This window comes from Leptonychotes weddellii, chromosome 12, assembly GCF_054177405.1.
Source record: "Leptonychotes weddellii isolate Sample4059 chromosome 12, ASM5417740v2, whole genome shotgun sequence".
In the NCBI taxonomy this organism is placed as follows: domain Eukaryota; kingdom Metazoa; phylum Chordata; class Mammalia; order Carnivora; family Phocidae; genus Leptonychotes; species Leptonychotes weddellii.
The window spans coordinates 13,056,459-13,068,364 of record NC_138380.1 but is presented as its reverse complement, the minus strand read 5'-3'; the positions used below and the strand labels follow the sequence as shown (position 1 = coordinate 13,068,364).

At 39.3% G+C, this 11,906-nt stretch overlaps 1 protein-coding gene across 1 annotated transcript in view; it reads left to right on the top strand.

Annotated features, from left to right (window-relative positions):
- IFT56 (intraflagellar transport 56) overlaps positions 1-11,906 on the top strand; it is a 49,664-nt gene that overhangs the window by 3,554 nt on the left and 34,204 nt on the right. The window contains exons 4-6 of the mRNA XM_081800903.1: positions 2,612-2,704; positions 5,312-5,426; positions 7,041-7,090. Coding sequence (XP_081657029.1) covers positions 2,612-2,704; positions 5,312-5,426; positions 7,041-7,090 — 258 coding nt within the window. The remainder of the gene's footprint in view (positions 1-2,611; positions 2,705-5,311; positions 5,427-7,040; positions 7,091-11,906) is intronic.

Genomic DNA, 11,906 nt, shown 5'->3' with positions numbered 1-11,906 from the left:
AGCTTTCTTATCTTTAAAGTGGGGAAGTTGGGGGTGCCTGGGTGGCTCAGGCAGTTAAGTGTCTGCCTTCGGCTCAGGTCATGATCTCAGGGTCCTAGGATCGAGCCCCATATCAGACTCCCTGCTCGCAGGGGAGTCTTCTTCTCCCTCTCCCTCTGCCCCCTCCTTTGCCCCCCCCCCAACTCATGCTCTCTCTCTCTCTTTCTCAAATAAATAGATAAATAAAATCTTAAAAAAAATAAAGTAGGGAAGTTGACTTGGAAAGACCTTCTAGCTCTGTAAATCAACAGACTCAGTGGTAGGTATATGTCTAATTTTTTTAAAAAGATTTTATTTATTTATTTGACAGAGACAGCGAGAGAGGGAATACAAGCAGGGGTTAGTGGGAGAGGGAGAAGCAGGCTTCTGGCGGAGCAGGGAACCTGATGCAGAGCTCGATCCCAAGACCCTGGGATCATGACCTGAGCCTAAGGCAGACCCCTAACGACTGAGCCACCCAGGTGCCCCATATGTCTAATTTTTATCAGTCCCTATTTCTCTTCTCTCTTTTCTTTAAGACGATGACCACATTTTCCTTACTGTGTAATCCCACACTGTTTTTAAGTTGTCAGGGAGGCTCTATTCTGTGCTTACATTCTTAGGTGGGCAGTCACAGTGCCATGATGTATGGGGGTGGGAACTGCTGTGTTTGGGGGAAGGGGGTCTCATGAGCTTTCCTGTGGTTCCAGGTAATTCCTGAAGCAAATTCAGGGAGCCTTCAAATAAGAATTTCTTCAGACTTAAGACACTGTACTCAAATCCACAGCATTTTGTGAAAGGAAGATTTCTAATGTTATGGAGTTAACTACAGGAGTAAGTTCTTATTCTAGACCAAAAAGTATTAATGGATGTCTTCATTTTGTAATAGTCAAGGCACCTAGGGTTCTATACCAATGATCTATAAATATGTGTTGGCTCCCTGTTTAATTTTTTACCAATTTTTTGGTTTATCAGCCTGTGGAATGGAAAACTCTCACCTTACCATGGGAGTTCAAACTCCTCCTTCAAGGCCTCACTCCTTTCCTCCAGAACAGGACTTCAGTTCACTGGGGAATTCATAAATATTTTTTCACAATGGACATAAATGAGACCAGTCTTCTAAATATCCTTAATTCTGATAGGCCCTGGTAAGCCTATTCAAGAGTAATAGAATGATTTAATGGCTTATTCTCAGTGAAAGGTCATACCTATGAATAAATATATGTGTGCACCACTAGGACAGATTTGAAGTGTGAGTTGGAAGACAGTAGAGCATGGAGGGTGAGAACACAGGTGGTGGAGTCAGTGGGCTGTGGTGGTCCCTGCTAGTACCTTCCCTGGCTGTGGTGGTCTTGAGTTCATTGCTTAATCTCTCTAACCTTCAGTTATTTGGCATTAGATACTTTGCATAAATCTCGTGTTCCTTAATAACCCCCAAAATTGTAATGGGGATAACTCTTAAATACTTTCTGGAATAAGGTGTCAGTAAATACAGGAAAACAAATGTGAAATATTTGAAAATATATGTTTCTTTCAACTGGAAATATTAAGTGAACTAGATTTTTCATCTTGTGAATGTCTAAGAAATAACCTCTCTGTGCTACAGTTTTCTTGAATAATGTATAAAGCAAACATTAAAATTCTTTTAATTCCTAACATTGAAAGGAATTGAGAAGATCATACAGTTATACACATTGTTTCAATATAGCCTGCTTCAGTTGCTCTGCAGCAATAATTGTTCCAGCATTTGATGATGCTTCTTGGAATAAATAAAATGTATATTCTGTTGTTGTTGCAACATTCAAAAAAACATACGTTTCTGTGACAGAAGGAAATTGTGCTGGAGTGCCTGGATGGCTCAGTCGGTTAAGCATCAGACTCTTGATCTCGGCCCACATCTTTATTACAGGATCGTGAGTTCAAGCCCCACGTTGGGCTCCATGCTGCGTGTGGAGTCTACTTAAAAAAAAAAAAAAAAAGTAATTGTGCTGAGTTCCCTAGGTATAGTCTTAATTAAACAGTATTGTCTTACTTTTAGTTCTTGCGATTTCCTTGCTGATTTGTTTATCAGTAGTTTAACATAGCAGGGTTTTTTCTTTGTTTGTTTTTAATTTTTTTAAAGATTTTATGTTTAAGTAATCTCTACACCCAGTGTGGGATGCAAACTAAAAACCCCGAGATCAAGAGTCACACACTCCAGGGGCGCCTGGGTGGCTCAGTTGGTTAAGCGACTGCCTTCGGCTCAGGTCATGATCCTGGAGTCCCGGGATGGAGTCCCGGGATCGAGTCCCGCATCGGGCTCCCTGCTGTCAGCAGGGAGTCTGCTTCTCCCTCTGACCCTCCCCCCTCTCATGTACTCGCTCTCTCTCATTCTCTCTCTCTCAAATAAATAAATAAAATCTTTAAAAAAAAAAAAAAAAAGAGTCACACACTCCAGTGACTGAGCCAGCCAGGCACCCCAACATAGCAGTTTTTTAAATTGACGGTTTATTCAAAGTCTGTCTGTCTTTTTCTTTTTTCTTTTTTCTTTTCTTGTCTTTTCTTTTCCTTTCATTTCTCTTCTTGTCTTTTTTTATGAAATTTTAACCTGAAGTTCAAACGTCATGTTGGGGAACAAGAAGCTGATACTAATCTGTGGATTGGATACTGTGCTTTTCACCTGGGTGACTACAAGAGAGCTTTGGAGGTTAGTAAAAAAAAAAAAATTACAACACAAGGATTTTGAAAAAGTTATTAAGCTTTGTATTATAATTATACATGCTCCTGGTAAAATTCAAACAATACAGGAGGGAACAAAGTAAAAAGAAAAAAACATCACCTATTTGCCTTCCGCAATCCTATTTCTTTGTTAACAGAGGCAACCATTGGCTCTTGTTTGATGTATTGCTTCAGAAATCTTCTATATAAGCTCAAGTATATATGTATATATATATATATGTATATATATATATATATATATATGAATGCCTTGTTTACTCTTTGCTTTTAGATATATACTAATGAGATTGTTCGAAATATTAATATTAGTATTTCTTAAGGAAATCTTCAGAAGAAAAATAAACCCTTTTGATAAAATTTCCATAATGCTTTTCTCAAAAGAAGTTCATTTTTGGGCGCCTGGGTGGCTCAGTTGGTTAAGCGACTGCCTTCGGCTCAGGTCATGATCCTGGAGTCCCAGGATCGAGTCCCGCATCGGGCTCCCTGCTCGGCAGGGTGTCTGCTTCTCCCTCTGACCCTCCTCCCTCTCATGCTCTCTGTCTCTCATTCTCTCTGTCTCAAATAAATAAAAAAAAAAAAAAAAAAAAGTTCATTTTTATTTTGTTTGGTTAATTTTAGACATAAGAAAGGTTATCTTTATATTTGTGCAAGTTGAGTTTTGAAAGTTGTTTTTCTTGGTCATTGTAAACAGCATCTATGTAATGAGCAATCTATAGGAATATGAATCTAGATAAAATTATAGTTGACTTTTGTTAAGCAGTTTTTAAAGCATAAATGAAATTGTTTAAACATTTCCCACATGTTCTTACCCCCCAAATGTAACCTTAGGATATTTATAGCACATGCATAATCAAAATTAAATGTCCAAGATCAAGTAATGAGGAGGTATGACGAAAAACAAAAACAACAAAATCAGTGAGGGCAAAGGGAAGATATGAAAAGGACAGAATAGAAGCTGGTAGTATTTGTGAAAGATATAGGGGAGAGAGAGTAGCCCAAAAGTAGTAAGAAAAATAATCAAAGGTATCTGGTATATACTGGTAAATAGTAAGAGTATATGGAAAACATAGTTACAAAGTAAATCTCAGAAAGTGTTCTTGTCAGGGAAAAAATGCCTTTTTAAAATGTAAAGCCAAATAAATAAAGCCAGAAAACAATTAGAATGAAATGATATTTGTAGTATATTAAGGTTATCAGATTTTAAGTTAACTGAACCTATGCATTTCTTATAAGGTATCTTTTGTTTTCCTTTTTTTTTTTTAAAGATTTTATTTATTTATTTGAGAGAGAGAGAATGAGAGAGAACACATGAGAGGGGATAGGGTCAGAGGGCAAAGAAGACTCCCTGCCGAGCAGGGAGCCCGATGCGGGACTCGATCCAGGGACTCCAGGATCATGACCTGAGCCGAAGGCAGTCGCTTAACCAACTGAGCCACCCAGGCGCCCTAAAAAAAATTTTTTTAAAGATTTTATTTATAGGGTGCCTGGGTGGCTCAGTCACTTAAGCATCTGCCTTCAGCTCGGGTCATGATCCCAGGGTCCTGGGTTTGAGCCCTGCATTGAGCTTCCTGCTCCGTTGGGAGCCTGCTTCTCCCTCTTCCTCTGCCTGCGTGCTCTCTCTCTCTCTCTGTCAAATAAATAAATAAAATCTTTAAAAAAAGTAAAGATTTTATTTATCTGAGAGAGGGAGAGATAGCGAGAGGGAGTACGAACAGGGAGGAGAGGGAGAAGCAGGCTCCCTGTGAACAGGAAGCCTGACTGGGGGCTCAATCCCGAGACCCTGGGATCATGACCCCAGCCGAAGGCAGACCCTAATGACTGAGCCACCCAGGCGTCCCTCCTTTTTTTTTTTAAGAATTTATTTATTTATATATTTATTTTTGAGGTGGGGGTGGAGAGGGAGAGGGAAAGAGAATCCAAAGCAGGCTCCACACTGAGCTCAGAGCCAGATGCGGGGCTCAATCCCATGACCGGGAGATCATGACCTGAGCCAAAACCAAGAGTTGGAAGCTTAACCGACTGAGCCACCCAGGTACCCCTTTTGTTTGTCTTTTTAAGTTAGCAAAAATAAAAAATATTTTAGTTATTTTTCATTTCGGCTATTTGTTAGCCCGTATCAGTGTTAAAAAGGAGAGAAAAAAACAAGTTTAAAGTGGAAAAAACTGCCTGGGTGGTGCAGTCAGTTAAGCGTCAGACTCAGTTTCAGGTCATGATCTCGGGTGTGAGATCGAGCCTAGCATCCAGCTCCACACTCAGCATGCAGTCTGCTTGATTCTCTTCTCCTTTTGCCCCTCCCCCCCGGTGTGCATCTCTCTCTCTCTCAAATAAATAAATAAATCTTAAAAAAAAAAAAAGATTATGTGGACAACAGCCCCTCCCCCCCAGCCCCCCATGGGTAGGACTGAGTTGTAGCTTCAGTATTTAACCTTGCCGGTGCAGAATAGTTGAGGAGCATATAGGATTCCCTAAATGCGAAGTTGCTCAATCTCAGTAAGAAATCCTATTCCATTATAGAGGAATTGCTCATCGATTGCTTTACTGCTGAAATGAGATCCCTGCTTAATATATATTTCAGGAATATGAAAATGTGACAAAAGAGGAAAATTGCAATCCTGAAGTCTGGGTGAACCTAGCCTGTACCTACTTTTTTCTCGGGATGTATAAACAAGCTGAAGCCGCTGGATTTAAAGGTAAAATGGCCCCTTTTAATATCTAGTATTCATCACTAATGGTATGAGTTATTTTGGAGATTTTAAAACATTTAATTCCTTTTTCTATTGAGGAAAAACCAAGTGCAATTAGAAAACTAAAAAATAGGGGCGCCTGGCTGGCTTACTCCGTAGAGCATGTGACTCTTGATCTTGGGGTTGTAAGAAAAGAAAACTAGAAAATAGATTTAATCTTCAAAGAACATTGAATCTGAGCAACTTTATGTTTAAAGAGAGAGTTAATCTCTGTGCTGCTTCCTCTCCCCACCCCACCACCCCACCACCCCAGAAGCTACAGAAGATAAGCAGGACGAGAGAAGCAAAAAGGGCATGTTATCTTTTTTAGGCTCCCTCATAGTAGGATATTCATGTTGTTGTAGGAGTTGGAGGTAGCTGTCTAAGCCCTAGGGATGTGGATTTTATAGCTGTTTTCCCTGCTTCTGAGTGAGAAGCCAAGTAATTTCTGCTTGAAGAATCTAGACTTGTTTTCATTTGCTTTACTTGTCCTGACAGCTGTCTAAGAAGAATTGGACATCAACTTGCAAATAAGAATAGGGCAAAGAGAAACAGGGGAGGAAAGATTAAGAATAATGAGAGTATGAATCAAATTAAATTCAAAGAAATGTAGAGAAACTGGGCAAGGGAATGTTTGTTAGGAAATTTGTTAGGGAAGAATATATTCCAGGATAGAATTCTTAGAGAATTAACTGATGTATACATATTTAGGAACTATATAGGAACTATTCCAGCTCAAATTCATGGATCATGTGGAACTCGAAGCCTTTCTTCATTTGAACCCAAACTGTTTCCTGTGTATTCATGTAGTTTTTCTTAATCTAGTTATATGGACCTTTAAGTTACATATTTATCTCATGTTTCTAGACTTTATCTGTGCCTAGAATAGTGTTAGACACATAGAAAGTGATCAAGGTAGCTATCTATCTTTCCATATAATTTTTTTCTTTTTAATGCTTTGAAGTATGAGTTTTTTCTGTAAAAAGATGTAGGGTTAGGTATCTAGAATTAGGAAAATTCTTCAACAGTGCAAAGTGGATTTGGAACTTGAAAGGTGTTAACCTTTTCGCTTGGTTGACTGTTTCAGTGTGGCAGATTATCATGCTAAAAGATCTGTGGAGTAGAGATTGGGCTAGTATTTAAGAAAATAAGGCCATATAATTGAAGAAAAGGAGATTTCAGAAGGAATTGACAAAGAATACTTGGAAGAACAGCTGAATGACATGGATTTCTACATGAATTGGGATAAACATAACTTTATTTCCAGTGTTTGGTCAGTGTGTGAACAGCACAGCAATGGGCTGCTACTGGAACTGTATGTGTGGCGTCCTGAGCTGTGGGTCACCATGATAGAAGCAAGTAGAACAAGTGCTGGGGAAGAAGAGAACAGTTTTTTCCTGGTTCCTCATGCCGTTGCTGCTACTGCAGGTAGAGATCAGACTAAAATAGTATATACTATAGTAGAGACATATCAGGGTCACACAGATAAGGTTTTGGGAAGATTATCTGAGTCTCATGTCATTCTTGCATGGGACTAAGTGCCATAGACAATTAATAAGCGGTTTGAACGTTTTTTTCCAGCTCCAAAAAGCCGACTTCAAAACCGCCTCCTCTTCCACTTGGCTCATAAGGTATTTATGTTCTCATTTCACATTTTTTGTTTTTAAAATATTTTTTCTTCTTTCTTGTTAAAAACAATGGTGAAAGATAATGAACTAGAAATGCTTGTTAATGATATTTCTAGAACAAATAGAATATAGGTATTAATTTTATAGGATTTTCTTCCCCTTAGTATTCTTTACACTACTAATTAAGAGATGTTAGATTTTAGTTCTTCTTAAGTAGTAGTCATTTAAGATTAGTTTGTTTCAACTATCCTATTGTCTCTTGGAAGCAGACTCTGAGACACCTTAACTCCTAGAAATACACACTTTTCAGAATTGCCTTATAGCAATAAGTTTTGTTTTTTTTTTTTTTTTAGGAGAGAGAGCGAGCATGCAAGAGCAGGGGAGGGGGACGGGCAGAGGGAGAGCGAGAGAGAGAATCTCAAGCAGGCTCCATACCCGGTTTGGAGCCTGATGCAGGGCTCGATCTCACGACCCTGAGATCATGACCTGAGCTGAAATCAAGAGTTGGATGTTTAACTGACTGAGCCACTAAGGCACTCCCCTTTTTAAAGTTTTTTTTTTATTCATTTAAGTAATCTCTACACCCAACATAGGACTCGAACTCACGACCCTGAGATCAAGAGTCACAGGCTCTTCCAACTGAGCCAGATGGGCACCCCAAATTTTCTTTTCTTTTTTTTTTAAGATTTTAATTATTTATTCATGAGAGGCAGAGAGAGGGAGAGAGAGAGAAGCAGGCTTCCAAGGAGCAGGGAGCCCGATGTGGGACTCAATCCCAGGACCCTGGGATCATGACCTGAGCCGAAGGCAGACGCTTAACCATCTGAGCCACCCAGGCGCCCTCTTTGTTTTTTTTTAAGTAAGCTCTACACCTAAAGTGGGGCTTGAACTCATGACCCCAAGATCAAGAATCACATTCTCTACCTGCTGAACCAGCCAGGCACCCCTGATTTATAGCAGTAATTTTGATCATCATCATAAAATGGTTTTTTAAAAATAATTTTCCATGTTATAGAAGTTACACATTAATTCTATTAAATAAAATATAAGTAAGCAAAAATTGAAAGAGGAAATAACATCTACACCCACTAAAAAGGAGAATTACAGACCAATATCCCTGATGAACATGGATGCAAAAATTCTCAATAAAATACTAGCAAATCGGGGCGCCTGGATGGCTCAGTCGTTAAGCGTCTGCCTTCGGCTCAGGTCATGATCCCAGAGTCCTGGGATCGAGCCCCGCATTGTGCTCCCTGCTCAGCAGGAAGCCTGCTTCTCCCTCTCCCACTCCCCCTGCTTATGTTCCCTCTCTCGCTGTCTCTCTCTCTGTCAAATAAATAAATAAAATCTTAAAAAAAAAAAAATACTAGCAAATCGAATTCAACAGTACATTAAAAGAATTATTCATCACAATCAAGTGGGATTTATCCCTGGGCTGCAGGGGTGGTTCAATATTTGTAAATTAATCAATGTGATATACCATATTAATAAAAGAAAGGACAAAACCAAATGATCCTGTCAATAGATGCAGAAAAAGCATTTGACAAAATACAGCATCCCTCAACAAAGTAGAGATAGATGGAACATACCTCAACATCATAAAGGCCATATACAAAAGACCCACAGCTAATACTGTCCTCAGTGGGGGAAAAACTGAGAGCCTTTCCCCTATGGTCAGGAACAAGCAAGGATGTCCACTCTCACCATTACTAATTAACATGGTACTGGAAGTCTTAGTCTCAGCAGTCAGACAACAAAAAGAAATAAAAGGCATCCAAATTGGCAAGGAAGAAGTCAAACTTTCACTATTTGCAGATGACATGATACTCTACATAAAAAACCTGAAAGACTCCACCAAACAATTGCTGGAACTGATACATGAATTCAGCAAAATCATAGGATATAAAAATCAATGTGCAGAAATCTGTTGCATTTCTATACACCAATAACAAAGCAGCAGAAAAAGAAATCAAGGAATTGATCCCATTTGCAATTGTACCAAAAACAATAAGATACGTAGGAATAAAGCTGACTAAAGAAATAAAAGATCTGGGGCACCTGGGTGGCTCAGATAGTTAAGCGACTGCCTTCGGCTCAGGTCATGATCCTGGAGTCCCTGGATCGAGTCCCGCATTGGGCTCCCTGCTCGGCAGGGAGTCTGCTTCTCCCTCTGACCCTCCCCCCTCTCATGTGCTCTCTCTCATTCTCTCTCTCTCAAATAAATAAATAAAATCTTTAAAAAAAAAAAAGAAATAAAAGATCTATACTCTGAAAACTATAGAGCACTTATGAAAGAAATTGAAGAGGACACAAAGAAATGGAAAAGCATTCCGTGCTCATGGATTGGAAGAACAAGCATTGTTACAGTGTCTATACTACCCAAAGCAATCTACACATTTGATGCAATCCCCATCAAAATACCACCAACATTTTTCACAGAGCTAAAACAATCTTAAAACTTGTATGGAACCACAAAAGACCCTGAATAGCCAAAGCAATTCTGAAAAATCAAGAGGCATCATGATTCCAGATTTCAAGATATATTACAAAGCTGTAGTGATTAAGACAGTATGGTACTGGCACAAAAACAGACACATAGATCAATGGAACAGAATAGAGAACCCAGAAGTGGATGCACAACTATATGGTCAACTAACCTTCGACAAAGCAGGAAAGAATGTCCAATGGAAAGTCATTCTCTTCAAATGGTGTTGGAAAAACTGGACAGCATCCTGCAGAAGAATGAAACTAGACCACTTTCCTACACCATACACAAAAATAAATTCAAAATGGATGAAAGACCTTAATGTGAGACAGGAAACCATCAAGATCCTAGAGGAGAACATAGGCAGCAACCTTTTTAAAACCTCAGCCATAGCAACTTCTTACTAGACTCCTCTCCTGAGGCAAGGAAAACAAAAGCCAAAGTGAACTATTGGGACTTCATCAAGATAAAAAACTTCTGCACAGCAAAGGAAACAATCAACAAAACTAAAAGGCAGCCTAAAGAATGGGAGAAAATATTTGCAAACGACGTATCTGATAAAGGGTTAGTATCCAAAATCTACAAAGAACTTATCAAACTCCACACCCAAAAAACAAATAACCCAATTAAGAAATGGGCAGAAGACATGAATAGACACTTTTCCAAAAAAGATATCCAAATGGCTAACAGACACATGAAAAGATGCTCCACATCACTCATCATCAGGGAAATACAAATCAAAACCTCTCATACCATCTCATACATCAGGATAGCTAAAATTAACAACACAAGAAACAACAGGTGTTGGTGAGGGTGCACAGAAAGGGGAACCCTCTTGCACTGTTGGTGGAAATGCAAACTGGTGCAACCACTCTGGAGAACGGCATGTAGGTTCCTCAAAATGTTACAAATAGAACTGCCTTGGGGTGCCTGGATGGCTCAGATGGTTAAGCGTCAGACTTTGGCTCAGGTTATGATCTCAGGGTCCTGGGATAGAGCCCCGAGTCAGGCTCCTCGCTCAGTGGGGAGTCAGCTTCTCCCCCTCTCACTGCCCCTCCCCCCGCTCATGCTCGCTCTCTCGCTCTCTCTCTCAAATAAATAAAATCTGAAAAAAAAAAATAAAAATAGAACTACCCTATGATCCAGCAATTGCACTACTAGATATTTACCCAAAGGATACAAAAATACAGATTTAAAGGGATGCATGCACCCCAATATTTATAGCAACATTATCGAGAATAGCCAAGCTATGAAGAGAGCACAAATGTCCATTGACTGATGAATGGATAAAGAAAATGTGGTGTAGGGCGCCTGGGTGGCTCAGTTGGTTAAGCGACTGCCTTCGGCTCAGGTCATGATCCTGGAGTCCCGGGATCGAGTCCCGCATCGGGTTCCCTGCTCGGCAGGGAGCCTGCTTCTCCCTCTAACCCTCCCCCCTCTCATGTACTCTCTCTCTCTCATTCTCGCTCTCTCAAATAAATAAATAAATCTTTAAAAAAAAGAAAATGTGGTGTATATATATATTATAATACATATATTATATATATATGTATATATATATATAATGGGATATAATTCAGCCATAAAAAAGAATGAAATCTTGCCATTTGCAATGACATGAATGGAGCTAGAGTGTATTATGCTAAGTGAAATAAGTCATTCAGAGAAAGACAAATACCATAGGATCTCACTCATATGTGGAATTCAAGAAAGAAAACAGATGAACATATGGGAAGGGGAAAGAGAAAAAAAAAGGAGAGAGGGAAATAAGCCATAAGAAACTCTTTTTTTTTTTTGCCATAAGAAACTCTTAACCATAGTGAACAAACGGAGGGTTGACGGAGGGAGGTGGATGGGGCATGGGCTGGATGGGGGATGGGCATTAAAGGGGACACTTTTTATGATGAGCACCTGGTATTGTATATAAGTGATGAATCACTGAATTCTACTTCAGAAACCAATATTGCACTGTATGTTAACTACCTAAAATTTAAATTAAAAAAATAATAAAGGTAACTGCATTTCAACCTTTTGGTATCTTATATCTCCTTTTAAGATAATTATTTTTAAGGGGCACCTGGGTAGCTCCATTGATTAAGCGTCTGACTTCAGCTCAGGTCATGATCATGGGGTCCTGGGATCGAGCCCCATATCAGGCTCCTGTTCAGCAGGGAGTCAGCTTCTCCCTCTGCCCCTCCCCCTGCTTGTGGTCTCTCTCTCTCTCTCTCTCTCTCCCTCTCTCAAATAAATAAAGATAATTATTTTTATACACATATGTACATTTTGTTCATTTTTTGTTTTGTAGAATGAGACTCATGCTGAATATATATTTTT